Below are 21,126 nucleotides of genomic sequence, written 5' to 3' on the forward strand. Positions count from 1 at the left end.
GTAGCATGCACAGTGGGGTCAGCTACTTCCTTGGCTCCCCTCTGACTGCCTATGCCTTTAACTAGATTCTTTTCTCACCAAATTGTTCTCAGATTCCAGAAGCTATCGGCAAAGCCAAGAAGAAACCACATGGATTGTGTTTTGGGAGACTTGTCAGAGATGACCTAGTCTGGCAAACATGCACAACATCCCAGCTTACTATGGGGAATAGTAATGATTTTAGAGACAGGCTAAAGGGGAAAATGAGTCCACCAAGGCAAGATAGACCCATTGAGGATATAATAAAGCAAAACCACTTTTTTTATATTGTATATTGTTTTAAGACTCAATGGGCTAACTCAGTTTATATGTATTATAAACGGGCCATATGATACAGATGGAAATTTTATCTGTGCTAGAAGGGTGAGATGTAAGAGGTGGTACTATATGTAGAAAAGGAGACAAGTGAACCTAGAACTCTGTAAGTTACCAGGCTGTGTGCCTTGGAAGTCAGCTGCCAGTATAGCTCTCAGTGAAGAATATGGATTGATTGGCACATTCACTCATCTCAGCTCATAAATGGACTCTCAGACATGGGTACTTTTATCCCCACTTTACAGATGAGAGAAACCAAAGTACAGTTTAGATTTGTTCCAAATTCCCTGGTTCTAAATCAGGTGCTTGTTCAACTTATGCCACAGTGACTGGTGGAAATGGGTTAGATAGTCTTTGAAAGCCTTTAACAGAAGCTAGGTAAACACTTGAGCCATCTCAAACGTTCAGCACCCACTGAGTGGATTAAGTTATATCACAGAACTGAATCTTTCTAAATTATAATTAAGTGATAAAGCATCTGCCACTCATAAGTATCATTGATCTTTTGAAATTTTGCAGACATTTCTTTCTAGGATCAACGTAGAACAGTAGTTCTCCAACTTGAGCGTACATCAGAGTCACCTGGAGGACTTGTTACATAAGATTCAGTAGGTCTGGTGTGGCCCACGACTGCGTTTCTACAGATTCCCTGGTGACGTTGACATATCACTTGGTAAACCACTTAAAAGAAAAATGTACTGTGTTACTGATCCTTTGGAGGGACAAATAGGAATATAATCCTAGAGGGAAATTTCAAGACCACAGATGGAAATTGAAATTCAAATCATATTTCCAAAACTCAGTAGATTATCCTTAGCCACCCATAACTGAATTTGGAGGAAAAAAGATTTGTATTATCACTTTATTTCTGGAGAGTGCCTTTGATTGCAAAGGGAAATCAAGAATGAAAAATCACTATATATGTAAATATTGAAATTCAGTAGTAACTAAAAGCATAATAGGTTTGTAGGTGTTTTTCTCCAAACCACTAAAAACAATATGACTGATATGTATGGATTTTCTTACAGATATTTTTTCCTTTTTTTTTTTTTTTTTTTTTTTTTGGTCTCTGTAGGTGGCAAATCTTCCAAAAGACTATAAGATAACCCTCAAATATGTCCCCGGGATGGACGTTTTGGTATGTAAACCGTACATTTCTGGATTTCATTTTGGTAGCTGACAAAAGAGATGGGATCATTCATATTGAGATAGGAAATTATCTGCCATTTAGGAGTTTGCTAATTGTCAGAATTTGAAGAAGTTATCTTTGGAGTTTGACTTACATATTTTTTTTCCTCAGGCAACTGCTAAACTTTAGTTTTGGATGAGCATTTCAGCACATGTGTCTTACACCTGTACTCCCAAAGTAAATAAGATCACCTTCCTTAGAGCTAGCCATTGATTTCTCTCTTTCCTTCAGTCTTCCCCCAAAAAAGGCTTGAGTGTAAAATTATTTAAATTACTTTCATACCTGAAAAGGTCCTATATAAGTCTCCTATTTAATTTGAGTTAATTTGAGAACCCAAAATGTTTTATCTCTGAATTTATTTGCAATGTGATTGATTCTTAAAACCTTACAATAAAAATATGTGGCTATGATTATAGGTACTCCTTTATTACTGTAACTAAGCAATTTTTCTCATTATATAGTATCAGTATTCATACATGAAGAAATATTTTGAGCATAGGGAATAATGTAATGCCTGTGTACTCATCACATAGCTTGTCAAATGGTACCATTGTGCAGTATTTGCTTCAAATGTATTTTTAATAGTGAATTATGATAAATATAACTAAAGCCCCATATATGCCCCTTTCCTATACCCATTAGTGCTCACTTTGTCTCTTGGGAATAAGTATTCTGAGCTGGAATTTTTCATTCCAATGCATGTTTTCAAGGCTTGACCTGAAGATACCATCCCCTTGGAGCTGTGTTGAGTGCAACAGCCCACAGTAGCCCTGCTCTAATACTTTGATTGCAAACTGTACATCCATTCATAAGATACCAATTTTTTTGCATATTTTATGTTAATGCCATTATACTGCATGTATCACTTTGCAACTTGCTTATATTTTGCAACATGCCTTTGATGTATAACATGTTCCATGTTGATTCATTTTAACTACTGTATTGTTCCTTTGAGTTAATTTAAAATCATTTGGGTTACTCTCTGCTCTGCAACTTGACATCTTTCCATAACTTACCAAAAGTACTTATTACACATAGACTTTGTGCAAGTTGTCTTTTTTTTTTTTTTTTTTTTTTTTTGCGGTACGCGGGCCTCTCACTGTTGTGGCCTCTCCCGTTGTGGAGCACAGGCTCCGGACGCGCAGGCTCAACGGCCATGGCTCACGGGCCCAGCCGCTCCGCGGCATGTGGGATCTTCCCAGACCAGGGCACGAACCCGTGTCCCACGCATCGGCAGGCGGACTCTCAACCACTGCGCCACCAGGGAAGCCCCTGTCTTAAACTTTGAGTCCTTTCTGTGGACGAGTCCATCAAAATTATTACCAGTTCAAATATGTTAAGCGCGTCACTCAGTGCTGTGTTTAAAACGTCTTTCAAAGACTATAAGGTTGTCATTTCAAGAGCATTCTCTTGAAAGGCATATTTCTTTTCATTAGTTTATGCTAAAATATTTACTATCTACTACGTTCCTTAGAATTCCTTAGAACATGTACCTTCTTGTTGAACAAGTTATCCTCTTTGTTGACCTAGCAAGTCTAGGTCAATGTCTGTCCTATTGAATTAGGAGAGTTCTCTGGAAATAATAATGTAACATTGTAGCAGCCTGAAACTTATTAATCATTTGCTTACTCACTCAGCAAGTGTCTGTTTAGGAAACACTATGGAGCTAGCACTTTGTGAGACACTTTAATAAACAAATATACATCAATGAGCCTTATGTTCAAAAACTTTAATAATAATGGGCGGGGGGAGTAGCTGGGCTTTTCATAATGCTTTTCTATTCTCAAAATGATTTCATGTTTTTAATCTCTTTGGATGATCAGAAAAACCCTGTGAGGAAAGCAGGATAGCTACTGTGATTCCTATTTTACAAATGACACCCTGAGCTTTACAACCCAGAAGCATTTTGCCCAAAGTTAAACAACTAGAAAGTGATAGAGCCTTAAAAAGAAACCCTAGGTCATCTGACTCTTAACCCTAAATGTGGATATCTAAATAATTATAATAACAAGGGAAAGTGTTCTAAGTGAAGCATCTAAGTAATAAAGATGCACCCTGCTCCTGACTGTAGAAGCACTTAGGCCTGGGATTGCCAAACTCTCTCAAAGAAATCATGCAACTCTTTGAAAAACAATATGTTAAACTGAAAATAGCGAAATAGATTATTTTGTGCTGGTATAAATCATAGATTTCAGTATCGGTTAGTGATAACAAGAGCTAAACTTGTAAAAATAAAGCTGATTCATTGCCACCTATTTTTTTTTTCTTGTTTCTGTAAATGAGAAAAGTCCGATATTATTTGGGCTTGGCACACTGTCCTGGCACAACTGGAGAAACTCTGTTCTTGGCTACCACAGTTGGCAAGAAAAACAAGCCCGTGCACAGGCCTTTGGGTAGAAATAAGGGGTCTTACGCTTTGTTTTACCTTCATTTTAAAATGTTAGTTTCTGCCAAGACCAGAGGAGTTTCCCAGTGGAGAGGCCCCTGATTATTTGTCAGTGGTCAGAGCCCCAGCTGCTGTATCTTTTGTCTTTAAACAACAGAGGGTAGAGTGGGAGCCAGTATGGGTACCAGAAAGATTCTCTGGGGCCAGAGCAGTAAAATTCTGCCAGAGGCACTAGGCAGAAGAAAGTAATAGGGTAGTATACACTTTATTTTTTGCTTTTGTTTTAAAAATAAGCTAAATACTCCTGAAAAGGGGAGGTTACTTTTCTAAGGGCCTTTTAAGAAAATTACCCAGCAGATTGTCTCTCACAAATAGCAGGGTGTGATCCACTGGTTGGTATTTAAATCTAACAATAATTACCAATTTTATTTTAAACTCTTTGAAACTATTATACTGTCAGACTGTTAGGATTTCCTTTAAGTTCCTAAACTAAAAAATCCTAAACGTTTCTGACCCTTTCCACTTACTAGTAATGTTATTATAGAAAGAACAAAAACTGAGTAGCTGAATTTGGGCCACACATCTGCTGTCATTCTGACCCCTCTAAAATGATATAAACTATGAGTTGCTTGTGGTATTTGAGTAAAAAAATTCATCCCTTTTTAGTTAAATTACATATTTATCAGTTTTCTTCTTTTTATTTGAAAATACTTTCAAATTTCCAGAAAAGTTGTAAGAATATTTAAAGAACACCCATATACCTTTTAATACAGATTCATCTATTTTTAACATTTTGCCTCATTTGCTTTACTAAATGCTTGCTTTCTGTGTGCACATGTGTTATTTTTCTAAACCCATTGAGTAAGTTGTATACAAAATGGCTGTTTAACCCCTAAAATACTTCAGTGTGTGTTTCCTGAGGATTTTCTCTTACATAACCACAGTATGGTTGTCCACTTCAATAAATTTAGCAGTAACTAAAATACTTCAATCTATTGGCTGTATTTCAATTTTGTCAATTTTTTTTTGCAATTTTTCCCTCTAGTACAAGATCTAATCTAGGATCAAGATTTGCATTTTAATATCATCCATGATTGGCAGAATAATGGTCCCCCAAAGATGTCTCATGCTGTGACTATATTACCTTCCATGGCAAAAGGGTCTTTGCAGATGTAATTAAGGATTTGGGGGTGGGGAGAGTATTCTGGAGTTTCCAGGTGGGCCCAGACTGATCACATGAATCCTTATGAGAGGGAGGCAGGAGTTTAGGGACCAGAGAGAAGATGTTACACTACTGGCTTTGAAGATGAAGGGGCCACAAGCCAAGGAATGCAGGAAATCTCTAAAAGCTAGAAAAGGCGAGGAAAGGGATTCTTCTGTAGAGCCACTAGAAGAAACAGCCCCTGTGATCACCTTGATTTGAGCCTAGGAAGACCCATTTTGGACTTTGACCTCAAGAACTATAAAATAATAAATTTGTGCTGTTTTAAGCCCACTAAGTTCATGGAAACTAATGCATCGTGTCTCTTTGATCGTACTTTAAGACTTCCCAGCCTTTCTTTGTCTTTATGACAATGAAAATTTTGAGTTATACAGCCCTCCCCTTTCGATAAAATAGTTCTCTTTGAAACAATTGATGTTTTTAATGATTATATTCAGAAGAAGCATTCCTAGCTGTGATGCTACATTAAGTGATGACGTGTCCTCAGGTCATCACATCCAAAGGCACACAATGTCCATCTTCTCTTGCTGCACGTTTTGATCTCCTGGTTCAGGTGTTCCACCATTTCTGTGTATTTACTCATTAACAACTAAGAAGCAACCTTTGGGGAGATACTTGAAGACCATGTACAGTTCTTCATCAAAATTTCTCTCATGGATTTAGCATCTATTGATGATTTTTACCTGAACCAGTCTTCACTGTCATGTCAGTTTTTAATCATTATTCTTTTAAAGACAAGATTAAACAAATAAGCCATTGGCCATACGTAACGTTGTTCTAACAATATGCCTCCCAGCCATCTTTCCTCTGTAGCACCCTTCCTCCCATCTGCACGATTTCACTATCTCAACTCTCCCCACCTTCTTTTGCCTGGTCTGCTCCCTCTGGGCTCTTCTCATCTCCCTCGCCATTCCAGGATTTATTATGTGAGGTTTCAACTCTTCTTTAGAAGACGGGGTGGTTCTTCTTTAAAAACAACAAAACAAATACACCGGATCATTTTACCCCTCCTCTTCATAGGCTTTGAATGGTTCTTAGGAAAAGGAGCTCCTTAAACAAGGCCTCCAAGGCTCTCATGATCTGACACCTTTCCAAATTCGTGTTCAGTCCCTCAACCTCACATGTTCTTTGCTGCCACTGTTCCTTTCCTGCATGTCTTTCTCTGTACCTAGAGTGCTGGTCAATCCTTTTGTTTAGGTAACTCCTGAATCTTTCATTTTCTTTTTTTTTTTTTCCTTCTATGGTTTTCTTTTTTTTTTTTCTTTTTTAATTGAAGTATAGTTGATTTACAGTGCTGTGCCAATCTCTGCTGTACAGCAAAGTGACTCAGTTATACATATATAGACATAATTTTTTTATATTCTTTTCCATTATGGTTTATCCCAGGAGATTGGATACAGCTCCCTGTGCTATACAGTAGGACATTATTGTTTATCCATTCTAAGTGTAATAGTTTGCATCTACCAACCCCAAATTCCCTCCCCCCCTCCCCCTTGGCAACCACAAGTCTGATCTCTATGTCTGTGAGTCTCTTTCTGTTTTGTAGATAGGTTCATTTGTGCCATATTTTAGATTCCACATATAAGGATATCATATGGTATTTTTCTTTCTCTTTCTGACTTACATCACTTAGTATGATAATCTCTAGCTGTATCCATGTTGCTGCAAATGGCATTATTTCATTCCTTTTTCTGGCTGAGTAATATTCCATTGTATATATGTACCACTTCTTCTTTATCCATTCATCTGTCAATGGACATTTAAGTTGTTTCCATGTCTTGGCTATTGTGAATAGTGCTGCTCTGAACAAAAGGGTACATGTATCTTTTTGAATTGTAGTTTTGTCTGGGTATATGCCTAGGAATGGGATTGCTGGATCCTATGGTAGCTCTATTTTTAGTTTTCTGAGGAACCTCCATGCTGTTCTCCCTAGAGGCTGCACCAACTTACACTCCCACCAAGAGTGTAGGAGGGTTCCCTTTTCTCCACACCCTCTCCAGCATTTGTTATTTGTCTGACTCTTTCATTTTCAATTTCACCTCTTTAAGGAAGCCTTCCCTCTCCTTGAGGAAGCCATATCCTCCTATTAGAGACTCTTTTCTTAGCACTCCTCAGAGTAGTAGTGCTTTAGTTTATTTGTGGAATTATTTAGTTGATAATCTTCTATTCACCTGTAAACTTCCTGAGGGCAGGAATTGTATAATTTTGCTCTTCTATCCTCAATGTCCAACATATGATAGGCACTTAATAAATTATCTGCTGAAAGAAAATGAAGAAGGAAGGAAGGAAGGAGGAAGGTACCCTAATGTGTAATCACTTGTAATTTCCCTGAGGCACCAATTGAATAGAATCGACAAGATTTTGTTGATGAGGCAAATAACTGTAACTCATCACACATTATCTGCACCTCAATGTCATCCTGTTATCTTCTTTTAGATATGTGTGCATTTTGTAAAAACTCTTAGGTCTAAGAGCTGTATCATGCAATTTTGAGGAATCATGGTTTCTGTGAGCCTTCTGTTATGCTACTTTTATTGAGTCATTTCCTTAATCAAGAACCTTCTCATTGTTCTCAGCGATTGAAGGCTGAAAGCCAAATTCCTGAATCTGATGTTCTTGACCTTCCCTAATCTTGCCCCACCAAAACCACCTCATCTTAATACCCGTTCTTCCCCAACACAAACTCGCCCCTCCAGCCAGATGCATCCCTGCCTCCTAGAATCACCTTGCTTATTCTCAATTCCAAGGCTGCCTAGTACTACTTCCCTTTGCTAGGAATGTTCTTTTCTCCCATCCTCTCATCCAAATTCTACCCACAGAATTACACAATACCCTGCGGCTAAAAGCATCTTAGAGGTCATCTGCCTCCAAGGTCAACTTAAGATCCTTGTTTCTCATAAGACCATTTCCTAGTGTTCCAGACCATGCTTTCTTCCCCGTATCATTTGGCCATTAAAAATTGACATCACCCCTATTTTGTGCTTCTGCTTGGTGCTTGTGGGGGACAAGTAGTCAGCAACACTGATGTGGTATCTGCTCTGGACCTTACCTTTTAGTTTATTATCTCTGAATTTCTATAGAATTTGTCCAGAAACAAATCATTTGGGGTACTTGATCATATATTGCTTACATAGCTGTTTAAAATCGTATGTGTTAGGGACTTGTCTCAAAGTACTGTTGTGAGAAATAATTAAGATATGAAAAACCCAATATATAGTATACATACAATGATTGTCCTATGTCATCACAATTATTTTGTTGTTATATTTTCTCTTTTTGCTGTATTTATCTAAAGATTAGGGATCAAATCTTTTACTCCTTTGTATTTCCTTACCATTTAAGCAGGTAGTAGCTACTCAAAAACTACTTACCAGTAAACATTTAACTGTTGGCAAAAAATGCGTGATTTCCAAATCTTGAGGAGCCCATCTTATTTGTTTATATTCCTTTGGTTCTCACTAACAGTAATGAACTCAAGCTTTACCAGCAAAACAAAAAAGTCCCATTATTTTAAGGAGACTGAAGAATAGCATTCCAGTCAAGGATAGGGATGTAGCCAGGCCTCATGAAGGGACTGGAGCCAGGATTGGAAAGCTACCAGGTTTTCCTTTCCCCTTCTCTGCATCTCTGCCTCATTCTGTTTTGCCTGTGCAGAATTTATCTCTGTTCCAGTCACCTGGGGGGCATATTGCTGCCCCAGAGCTCCCACATTTACATATTAGTTTTGACCCTGCTCAGAGACTCGTTGTCAGTTCCTATCATTACTACCAGTTTGGGGGAGGGACTTTCTGATTGACCCACCTGGCTCAGGAGGGCACTATTGTTCAGTCAGCTGTGGCCGCAGGGCAAGTTCGCTATTTGTAAGTGTGGATCCTCAGAATCCACCCCTATGATTTGATGTGCTCCCTATAGAAATAGACGTCAGTCAAGTAGACACTGTACTTAACTACTTCTATCTCTCATATAATAGAGTATGTATTTCAAAGGAGTAAGTGTAATATGTTAGGTAAATGAATAAAATATAAGATTAAATACGATTTTTAAGTGGCTCTTTTGTATTCTCAAACTATAGGGCCCATCTTCATAAATAAGTGATTATATTAAGATACTTTCAGAACATCTAGACCATTACTATCTGATAGAAGCCGCATATGTAATGTTAAATTGTCCAGTAGCTACATTTTAAAAACTAAAAAGGAACAGGAAAAATTAAGTATATTAAGTTTTATTTAGTCCAGTATATTCAAAATGTTATCATTGTACCTTACAATCAATATAAAATTATCAATGGGATAGTTTTCATTTTTTTATATTTATTCAGAATCCACTGTGTATTTCATACCTACAGTACACTCCAGTTAGACATTAAATTTTCATCAGGAATATTGATTCATTTAGCTTTTTATAAAATTTACAATTGAAAATGCATATTCCCATACCTAAGCTTTTCCAAACATACTTAAAAGTTTTCCAGTCACCAAATCAAGTATTGATTTTTTAACTTTCAACAGACTGAATTAGTTAAGCAAAACTAATATTTTAGTTCCTTGGTCACAATGGCCACATTTTGAGTGATAAGTAGCTGAAGGTGGCTAACCGACCCCCTATCAGCTAGCACAGATTAGACAGACCCCTGTATTTTATAGAGAAACTGAAGTTCTGAATAAGTGACTTGCTTAAAATCACAAAGTGTGTTAACAGAGTTAGAATTAGACACAGCCTCTAGTTCATCATTGCTGCCCTCACCTCCCCACGCTGATCTTTCCTCATGGTGCTATTTTGTGTCTGGTTCAGAGGCCATTTATAGGCCTGCCCCGGGAAACATCACATATTTATAGTGTTTGGACTGATTACCATCTTAATCAGATTGAGGTTTCTACATCACTTTAATAGAAACAAGAAAATGCAAAGTTAGATGTCTACAGTGAACACTGAAAACCCAAATTAATTGTTTAGACAGAAGACTAAAATAACGACAAAACCCAGCTCATCTAAAAGGGAGTTAAGATTTTGGAGACTCTACAGTAGTAATGTGAGTGCACAATATTTTACAAAGTGTTATTGTAGGAATGTTTTAAATCTGCCTGCCCATGGAATGTTTGAGAGTGGCAGGGAGTGTCAGCTTTCTAGCCCCAAGAGTAAAAACCAGAGAGAGTTCGCTAAAGGCGATTAGCATTTGCTCTTTGGTTGCAAGGATCGCTGGGAGAAATTTGCATTCCGTAGTATAGCTCTGGATTCACTGAAATGAGAAAGAGCCATTTCCAGTTCTTAAGAAATCTCTTAATTGAGGTTAAGGACGAGTGTGCCTCGTCCACATGTGAGACCACATGAGTCATGGAGAACCCAGCAGAAGAAAATACTGCAGCTGTATGTGCATTGACTGTATTCACTGATAAAAGAACTAGACGAGTGCCTGGGAATCTTGGTTTCTAATATTTGTTTTAAGTTTGTTGTGTAATCTTGGCAAGCCACTTCACTGCTTTAGGCCTTGGTTTTCTCATTTATAAAATTGGTGGGACTGGACCAGATGGTCTTCAGCATTTCTTCCAGATCTAAACCATTGTGATTCCAGTGGCATGGCTCTAGATTCTGTTGTCTGCCCAGCCAGGAGGTAAATGTTAGAAGTACAGAAGAAAGAAGGGAATGCTTTTGTGCCCTGGGCACCCATACCTCTAATTCTGGCAAGATTGAGAATTGACACTCATTAAAGAAAACAAAACAAAAGCAATCAAACTGGGTGGTAATCCTGGTAATTAGGTTGGTTGGATTAGAAGATGGGGTGAAGACTCACTGTGACTATTCCTCAGAAGCCTCATAGTTTATGAGCCAGGCTTTCCTCCCTCTGAGTCTCTAATGGATATTTTACCCCAGCTCCGTTGTGGAGAAATCCCTCACAGTGCAGACAACTACATGAGGCCCACTAAGGAAGCAGACACGTATCTAAGACAGCTACCAAATGGAAAAGTAGTGCCAAGTGCATCCATGAAGAAACGTTACAGTATGTTTTGTCCACTTTCAGATTCTAATTCCAAAAGGCTTTTGGTGACTGCTCTTAGAGACTCTCTTTTCATCTAAGACTCATGTGGAAGAGTGTGGCAAATGTTTTCAACTATTAAACTGGAACAGTTTCTAAAATGAAGCAGGGGATGGAGAGGAGAAAGCAGGCCAGATTTAGCAAGTCCCCAGGATGTTTTTATTTCAGCCAGTGACTCAAATTTACCAGTTCTGGGTCCACAGAGGTATTATGTCATACATCTTATGAAATTCATATATCATCTATTTTAAATTTTCATTGTTGGTTTTTGGAAGCAGTCATACTCCTGGTTATGTTTAGAATGCTTTCAATTGTAGTAGTTTTTATATCTTTAATTGTTGAGTTAAATCGTTAATTTGGTGCTTATGGTATTTTAAAATCCCTCAGGAAGTGCACAGTTTTTACCCAGATCTTCTGTGGTAGCACGCTAGCAGGTGAAGGACAATGAGTCAATATCATTGATTCAGTTAGCATTCTAGAATGATGCATGTTATATGTGTGTGCGTGTATATATATATATATTATATACATATATACACATATACATAATATATATATACACACACACATACAAAGATGAATAGAAAGCATGTGTTGCTCCCGTAGTCCTAAATAGAGCTGCTATAATTGACCCATAAAATGTAAGACAGAGGCTACCAAGAAAGAAGGTAAGAAATTAAGAGTATGGAGTTAAGGAGTTTGGAGTTTTTCAAAGCAAAAACTATATTTCTTTTTGTATGTATAGGGGTGGATAAAACATTAAATTATGTGTACTTCAGGGATTTGAAAGGTACTCCTTACATCATCTCTTTGGCATCTTGTGTGACTTTATCAACTTTATTAATTCTTCACATTCTTCTAGTGAAATAAAGAACATTATGTATATCTTACATTCTTCTGATATATGTTGTGAGTTAATATGTATATAAAACTATTTGTTTAAAATGGTCTCTGAAAGATAAAGAGTGACAATAATGCCTGTTATTAAGGTAAAGGAAAAAATTAAATTTGTGACCCTCAAACTTTTAATTATCTATTTCCTAATCATAATCTAGGAAGAGGTGAAAAACAGAGACTTCCTATCATCTCAGAAATGAAATATTTAGTTCACTGAGTTTTGTTCTCTCTGCAAATCATTGACTATATTTAATTAAAAAGAAAATGCAAAACTGCTTGATAGTCTTGTCAAAACTGGTTTCCTTTCTTGCAGGCAGACAAGTTAAAACTGGCTAATATTTAATATTGTTTACCTCAATTTTATCTTTAATAAATTCAATAATCTTTAAAAGCTAAAATATAACTGTTTAAACAAATTTAGTGACAAGAAAGAACTTTGAATTGATTAGTCTTTTCCAAGAATGAATAATGAATGAAATACAGTTAAAGACGTTTAGAGGGCTTCCCTGGTGGTACAGAGGGCTTCCCTGGTGGTGCAGTGGTTGAGAGTCCGCCTGGCGATGCAGGGGACACGGGTTCGTGCCCTGGTCCGAGAAGATCCCACATGTCGCAGAGCGGCTGGGCCCGTGAGCCATGGCTGCTGAGCCTGCGCGTCCGGAGCCTGTGCTCCGCAACGGGAGAGGTCACAACAGTGAGAGGCCCGCATACCGCAAAAAAAAAAAAAAAAAAAAAAAGACGTTTAGAAATATATTTTTCAGCAGTGTAGTCCAGAAGTTTATATCAAATATCAACGAATTTTTCATAAAAATTGACTCCGTTTTTTTGAGTCAATTGGACATTGACTCAATGTCCTAAAAGGGCAGATATTGGGCTAGGATTAGACTGTGGGATTTCCAGGATTTAACTAAGAAATTAGAGGTGTAGGATTGAAAATGTTACTCGGAAAAGTTGATTGCTTGGACTGTTGATTAGGTATGTGAAAACAAGGGTGGGTGGCCATGGGGCGAGTAGTCATAGTTAAATAAGAACTTGAATATGGAATGTAAACATAGAGTTCATTTGAAAATAGAGACAAACAGAAGTGGCAGTAAGTACCCCAGCGTTCCCAGTTAAAAATAAGAAACATATAAACAAACTCTTTTCTGCTTTAACCACAAAAACGCAACAGAAAACAAACAAAACCAAAAAGAAACAACAACAACAAAAAAACCAACCTGTTCATTTAAGGCAGAGACCACAGAAACAAAAGGAGTACCTTAGTTCAGAACAAGGGAATTTGATTTTGGTTCCTACACATCAGAGGATCTGAGAGGACAGGCAAGCTTATTCACAAAGTGCAGCAAGGACAGAGTTTGAAAAGATTAATACATGAGATCTGCTTGCCATGGAAAAATTTGCACAGTTTCAACGGAATGAACGTATTGGTGAAGGCCGTTCTACCGAATAAGTACAATTAAGGCAGTATTTACAGAATGTGCTGTTTCCTATATCCTAGGAAATCTGCCCCTTGCTGATAGGGCTGACTATCTAAAGGGAATTATCACTGTCTAAACAGACGGAAACTTGGAGAGCAGTCAGCCCCAAAAGAAAGACTGACAGCTTGTAAAGAGACTTGTTAATGATGCAAATATGAACTTGCATATGCTTGAGATAAGCGTTAATTTTACAAAACAAAGAGTTCATTCTCAACATGTTTTGGAAACACAGTCTTTGAGAACTTGGTTGATGAGTCAAATGAAATGGCCTAATTGAACTAATTCCCATTTAGGGGTTTGTTTATTCTACTTATCTGAAGCCAGAGCCAACACTCCCTAAAAGTTTTGAATGGCATTTAATGCTTCCAGAAATTGCAGCTTACCTATCTGTAGATAAGCCAGTTTCCCTTTCAGCTGAATCATATTAATTAAAACTGTTCTGTTAAATAAATATAAAATGGCCCTCTTGTATAATTTAGAATACATAAATTACTCCACCTTCCCCCACAGAGATATTCTGCTGGTAGGTAAAGAAATAAAGTTTAGTGGTTTTATTCGTTTTACATGGCATCAGTTACTCTCTCTGATTACAACATTTTTATTGCAATAGGAGTCATTTAAAATTATTTAGGATCTTAATAAGCCAAGACCATTTTATCTTTGCCAATAATTATCTTATTTTTCTCACTATAACATTTTAACAGAGTTAAAAAAATAAATCAGGACCTTTACTTAAAAGATCTTTATAAGAGAGAAGATAACGTTACAGTATGCCAAGTATGTGAATTTATGACCAATTATTATATTTTAAGTGATGTCACATTAATTAAAAAAATTATAATCCATTCTAACATACTAAGAAGTTTTTCCTAATAATCTAAACCTTTATTGAGCCACAGCCATTTATAGCAGGGGGTTGGCAAACTATACCCTATAGGCCAGATCCAGTCTGCTGCCTACTTTTATATGGACAGGCAGCTGAGTTTGTTTTTTACAGATAAACATTTACGGTCTATTTGGTGATAGAGAATGCTTTTAACCCCAAGCAAAATGTTGACCCAAAATAAAGCATTCCATTCTTCTTACTGGTAGACCTGTATTACAAAAGAAATTAAATTTAAAAAATTTAAATTTATTTATTCATTTATTTACTTTTTGGCTGCACTGGGTCTTTGCTGCTACATGCAAAAAGGGTTTTCTCTAGTTGCTGAGAGCGGGGGCTACTCTTTGTTGCAGTGTACAGCCTTCTCATTGAGGTGGCTTCTCTTGTTGCAGGGTACGGGCTCTAGGCACGCAGGCTTCAGTAGTTGTGGATCGCGGGCTCTAGAGCTCAGGCTCAGTAGTTGTGGTGCACGGGCTTAGTTGCTCCACGGCATGTGGGATCTTCCTGGACCAGGGCTCGAACCCATGTCCCCTGCATTGGCAGGCGAATTCTTAACCACTGCGCCACCAGGGAAGACCTAAATTCAATTATTATGCAAAAGAAATTAGATTCAAGTATAATCATTACCTTTTAAACTTTGTAATAAAAAAATTTGTGGAAATTTATTTTCTCTTGTATAAATGGACCTACACAATATCCTTGATTTTTGCCTCTTGGCATAGAAAGCCTAAAATATTTACCATCTAGCCCTTTCCAGAAAAACATGGACCCCTATGATGGAGTATTTTTTCTCATTCATTTTTATTTTTGGCTGTTTTGGGTCTTTGTTGCTGTGCGCGGGCTTTCTCTAGTTGCCGTGAGCGGCGGCTACTCTTCATTGTGTGGGCTTCTCATTGCAGTGGCTTCTCTTCTTGCAGAGCACAGGCTCTAGGCACGTGGGCTTCAGTAGTTGTGGCACACAAGCTCAGTAGTTGTGGCTCACGGGCTCTAGAGCACAGGCTCAGTAGTTGTGGCTCACGGGCTTAGTTGTTCCGCGGCCGGTGGGATCTTCCTGGACCAGGGCTCAAACCCATGTCCCCTGCATTGGCAGGTGGATTCTTAACCACTGCGCCACCAGGTAAGCCCCTCTCATTCATTTTTAAATCACACCTACATCAGTTCAGCAAGTAGTTTCTGAGCAACTCCCATATGATAGACACTGTTCTAGGCCCCAGGAGACACTGTAGGGAACAAGATTTTATAAAAATACTGCTTTTATGAAACTTACATTCAAATTATGTACCTCATCTCCTCAAAACTACCTTGTTTCCATTATTCTCATTCTGTAGAGAGGCAAAGTGAGGTTCAGAGAATTTATGTAGCTTGTCTGGAGTCTCTCAGCCAGAACTGAACCCAGTTATGCCTGACTCCAAGGCTTGAGCTTCTAACCAGTGGGCAGGTCTGGCTTCATGGGCAGGGGGTTCCATGCTTGGTTTCATTCTCTGCTGTCGCCATCTTGAAACTCTTAATCATTTTTTTGAACATGTTTTTAAGCAATAAATACATTTCCATTGGCCCCACAAATTATGTAGCAGGTCCTGCCACTAAGGCAAATGTACTTCTCTCTCAGACCACATTCTGCCAGGGCTACATTTTTTTTTTTTTTTAAACACGCACGGGGGGCTTCCCTGGTGGCACAGTGGTTGAGAGTTCTCTTGCCGATGCAGGGGACACGGGTTCGTGCCCCAGTCCGGGAAGATCCCACATGCCGCAGAGCGGCTGGGTCCATGAGCCATGGCCGCTGAGCCTGCACGTCCGGAGCCTGTGCTCTGCAACGGGAGAGGCCACAACAGTGGGAGGCCCGCGTACTGCCAAAAAAAAAAAAAAAAAAAACCACACGCACGGGAATTTATCTATGAAGAAGCCTTGAAACCTATCAAGGTCTTTAGAAAAATAAGCTATTATTAATCCACTGATTCATTTTCCAATTCACCAAAAGACTGGAAGTTCCTTGAAGACTAGGACTCTCTCCCACAATAGTTTTTTTGTAGTTTCCTCTGGGCCTGAAGTTCTTTTAAATTCCATTAGTATCTGAACCTTGTCAAGGGCTCTGTCTTGGCTCTTCTTGTCTTAATTTTACTTCCATGGAAGAGCAAAATCTTTACCATCAACAGTTTCCACTGATCTTTATGCATTTGTAAATTTTGAAACAGATGTTAGGTATGAGTTAAACAAAACATAAGAACTAACCTGTTCTGATATAAGGAAATCCTTTGTCCGAGAGTCCATGACTGAAACATTGATGGCTTTGAAGGGTAATCCACAGGTAATCCACCTGTACTTAAAATAGGTGCTTTATCTTCTTTTCTTTCAATTTCTTACAGCCTAGTCATTGTTGGATAAGCGAGATGGTGGAACAATTGTCAGTCAGCTTGACTGATCTTCTGGACAAGTTTTCAAATATTTCTGAAGGCTTGAGTAATTACTCTATCATAGACAAACTTGTGAAAATAGTCGATGACCTTGTGGAGTGCATGGAAGAACACTCATTTGAGGTAACTTTGTATTCATTGGGATTGCTTTTTATTACTCTTCTCTAAAACTTGTGCTGATTGGTCATGGCTGGGATGGGGGCATATTTGTGAGATTTCTAATTTATAAATTTTTAATTAAAAAATTTTTAAGATGAGCACATCTCTTAGAGTTAACATCTCTTTTTATATCAATCATATCAGTACAAATAGTGTGCTAATGGCATTGATAAGAAGTAGAGGTCACAAAAAGTAGGGTATATTAGACGAGGTATCATGAAGGAAATAACATACGCATTGGGGCCTGAAAGATGAGTTAGGTGGTCAGTAAATGGCAATGTCTGGAAGAGCATTCCAAATACCAGAGAATGTCCATTTACTAATCATAGAGTAGTACATAGTAAGTGCTACATAGGTGTTAACTCTTATCATTACCTGCTTTTATTTATAGATAATCATGTGATTATGAATTTCTAAAATAGAGCTTTGACTTGTTTGGAGGATTTTATAGAAAATCATACTCTTTTTATTCTTTTGAGACTTGCTTCTTTCACTCTGTGTTATGTTTATAAGATATGTCCACACTGATGCATAAAGCTGTAGTTTTTTTTCTTTTTTTAAACTGTTTATAGAGCATTCCATTGATTCAATATACCACTGTTTATTAAACCACTCTCCTGTTTATCTGTGTAAGGGTTTATAAACACTGCTGGGAATAACTTTCTTATATGCCTCTTGGTGCAGTTGTGCAAGAGCTTCCTCAGAGTATTTACCTAGAAGTGGAGTTTCTGGGTCACAGGATGGGCACATGTCCAACTTTACTAGATAATAGCAAATGTGCCAATTTATGGCATTCCAGTGATTTATAAGAGACCCCTCGGCTCCATGTCCTCGCCAGTACTTATTATCATCAGACTTTTAAATTATTGGCTATTTGGAGCATGTATTAATGAAGGGGTATTTTTTTTTAATGAGGAGTAATAATTTTAATGAGCATCTCTAAAGAAAAGTGTCTGTAATTTGTTGTTAGGATTATTTCATTGTTATGATGTTGTATTCACCTTTCTCACCCTCACCACCACCCTCTTCCTTTTATCCAGAGTTGAGCCCCAGACTGACCTGGATGGGATCATTTACCCTGCAGTACCAATTTGAATTATATGTGTTAAAACAGTTGTCTAAAAGTGTCCGTTTCACTTGAATCTCTCAAGGACACATTTATAGTCTATTACCTTGACATCAGTTAAATCTATAGACTATTTGAAAAATATAATCCTATTTTTTTTCTTCTTCTAGAATGTAAAAAAATCATCTAAAAGCCCAGAACCTAGGCTGTTTACTCCTGAAAAATTCTTTGGAATTTTTAATAAATCCATTGATGCCTTCAAGGACTTGAAGATGGTGGCTTCTAAAACTAGTGAATGTGTGATGTCTTCAACATCAAGTCCTGAAAAAGGTAAGACATATAAGCATTTCTAATACAAGTATAAAAAGCAAGTTTGAATCTTATATGCATAGGTAAGAATCTACCTTTGACTCAAATATATGTGTAGCTAGGGAAAGATGTGTGTATGTCTAATATAAAAGCAAATATCAGTGGCATGAAAGAAACAAACAGTTGTAGATTTGTTGGTGTTCAAGCCAAAACAACACTTATTGTGCATGAGTAAACAATATATGAGATAGTCATATTTTTATCTGATATTTGCTAGTAATGTACAATTATATTATTCTTCACCTCCAGTCTTCTTAATGTCCCCTTCTCAAATCTGAATAATCTAGATTTGGGAAGCAGACCTGGAAAGTACTCTGATATTGCACTTCACCTTTTGAGGACTCTGTACTTTATGTAAATCACCATGCAACACTGACACCTTATTGCTTTCTATTTAGATTCCAGAGTCAGTGTCACAAAACCATTTATGTTACCCCCTGTTGCAGCCAGTTCCCTTAGGAATGACAGCAGTAGCAGTAATAGTAAGTACCTGTATCTGATTTAATGCATGCATGGCTCCAATTAGCATCTGTAGGAGTATTGCATGGGCTTTAAAGGAAATTTTTACAATCATTACTATTAACGCTGTTCTGTTGCTATTCTTCCTGTTATGATCTTCCTGAGAATTAAATATTAGGTTTGTGCAATTGGATTTCCCTATAGCTAGAGATAATGTTTAATCGGGGCAATAAATTTTCTGCTAAGATTATTTTAAATAAGGCATAAAATTACTTTTATTTATTTATTTTTTTTCTAATGTTTATTTTATGTATTTATTTATTTATTTTTGCGGTACACGGGCCTCTCACTGTGGTGGCCTCTCCCGTTGTGGAGCACAGCCTCCAGACGCGCAGGCTCTTCGGCCATGGCTCACGGGCCCAGCCGATCCACGGCATGTGGGATCTTCCCGGACCGGGGCACGAACCCGTGTCCCATGCATCAGCAGGCGGACTCTCAACCACTGGGCCACCAGGGAAGCCCAAAATTACTTTGAGATGTATGATTTATGAACTTTTTTCATTGTTGACTTAAAATATATTTCACATGGAATTTGCCTGACAAAAATGGACTTTTAAAATGGAAAATACAAGTGCTGGTTTTATAAAATTCCAAGGATATTTTCTGTTTTGTTGTGTATATCACTATTTACTATTGTGTGTTTGGAAATTTGATGATTTTTGTTATTTTACTATAAAATTACATGTTGGGGGAGAATATTCTTTCTCTGAGATTTCTGTCCTCGGTGGTGAAGAAGAACCCAGTTACCTGGAAGTCTAATGTCTTTCTTTCAAATGTAGGCAAAGGTCACTATAAAGGTCATTGGATTTACTAAATATCCTGATCCCTCTAGCCTCATGGCAACTGTAGGAGGAAAAAATTCATCCTTTGATCTTAGCTAAGAAAGTCATCCCTTAAGACTTAGTAATGGGGCACTCTCATATGTTCAAGGACATCAAAGACCTATCTGTAAAAAGGAGTAATCAATTTAATACAAATCCACAATAGCAATGCTACAATTCAGAAATTAAAAGAAAAAGCTCTAAAATCCAATTTGTTTTGGAATTTTTGCCAACAAAACCTGACCTGAATTGTGATGAGGCTATTTATAATATTTATCTTTCTAAAGGTGAATATCTATGCATTTCACTAGGAAATATTAATGTGTAATTCTCCTTGTGATTTCTTCTTTGATTCATGGGTAATATAAAAGTGGGTTGTTGTCTAAAAATATGTGTTTTTTCTAGATATCTTATTATTAACTCCACTATTGTCAGAGAACATACACTGTAATCTTTCGAAATTTATTGAGACATTTTATGAGTATTATTCAAGTTTTGGGTGTAGTATTCTCAAATTTAATCCAAGTAGTTGATAGTGTTATTTAGATATTCTATATCCTTATTAAGTTTTTTGTCTAATTTTTTATTACCTACTGAGAGGGGGACATTAAAAATCTTTCCTTTTGGTTGTGGATTTGGTTATTTCTCCTTTTGGTTCTGAGTTTTTTGCTTCTTCTGTTTTGCAGGTCTACTATTAGGTGCTTATACATTTATTATTGTTATGTCTTCCCTGATTAATTGACCTTTATATATTATTGCAATATCCCATACTAACTCTGGTAGAGCTCTTGTCTTGAAGTGGATTTTGTCGGACATTAGTAGAGCCAGCCTTTCTTCTGGTTACTGTTTTCATGTATATCGTTTTTCTTCCTTTCATTTTCAACATATTGTCTTTATTTTAAAAGTACATCTCGTGTACACAGGATATAGTTGGGCCTTGCTATTTTATCTAGTACTTTACTTTTAATTACAGTGTTTCATCTATTTGTATTTAGTACAGTTATTGGTATGGTTGGATGTGGGTCTACCGTTTTGTTATTGGCCCCATTTGTTTATTGATACTCTGTTCCTCCTTTACAGACCTCTTTTGTGTTCTTTTTTTTTTTTTTTTTTTTTTAGTGTTCTATTTTAATTACTCTGTTGGCTTTTCAACAGCACCTCTTGACGTCATTTTGTGGTTGCTTTAGGAATTACTACATACACCTTCACTTGTAACATTCTACTTAGAGTTAATGTTGTAGCACATCCAGAAACAATAGAAGAACCTTGAAGCAGGATAGTTCCACTTGCCCACAACCATCTTTTGTGCTGTGTTGACATATATATCTACATAGGTTATAA

The 21,126-nt window shown here is 37.3% G+C and overlaps 1 protein-coding gene across 3 annotated transcripts in view; it reads left to right on the forward strand.

Moving 5' to 3' along the window:
• Positions 1-21,126, forward strand: part of KITLG (KIT ligand) — a 91,194-nt gene that overhangs the window by 49,471 nt on the left and 20,597 nt on the right. For 2 of the 3 annotated variants that reach the window (XM_081249476.1, XM_081249477.1), the window contains exons 3-6: positions 1,430-1,492; positions 16,804-16,974; positions 18,247-18,406; positions 18,844-18,927. In XM_081249476.1, coding sequence (XP_081105602.1) covers positions 1,430-1,492; positions 16,804-16,974; positions 18,247-18,406; positions 18,844-18,927 — 478 coding nt within the window. The remainder of the gene's footprint in view (positions 1-1,429; positions 1,493-16,803; positions 16,975-18,246; positions 18,407-18,843; positions 18,928-21,126) is intronic. The other variant, XM_081249478.1, reaches the window with a different exon arrangement.

Source organism: Mesoplodon bidens (assembly GCF_964165515.1).
Source record: "Mesoplodon bidens genome assembly, chromosome: 11".
NCBI lineage: Eukaryota > Metazoa > Chordata > Mammalia > Artiodactyla > Ziphiidae > Mesoplodon > Mesoplodon bidens.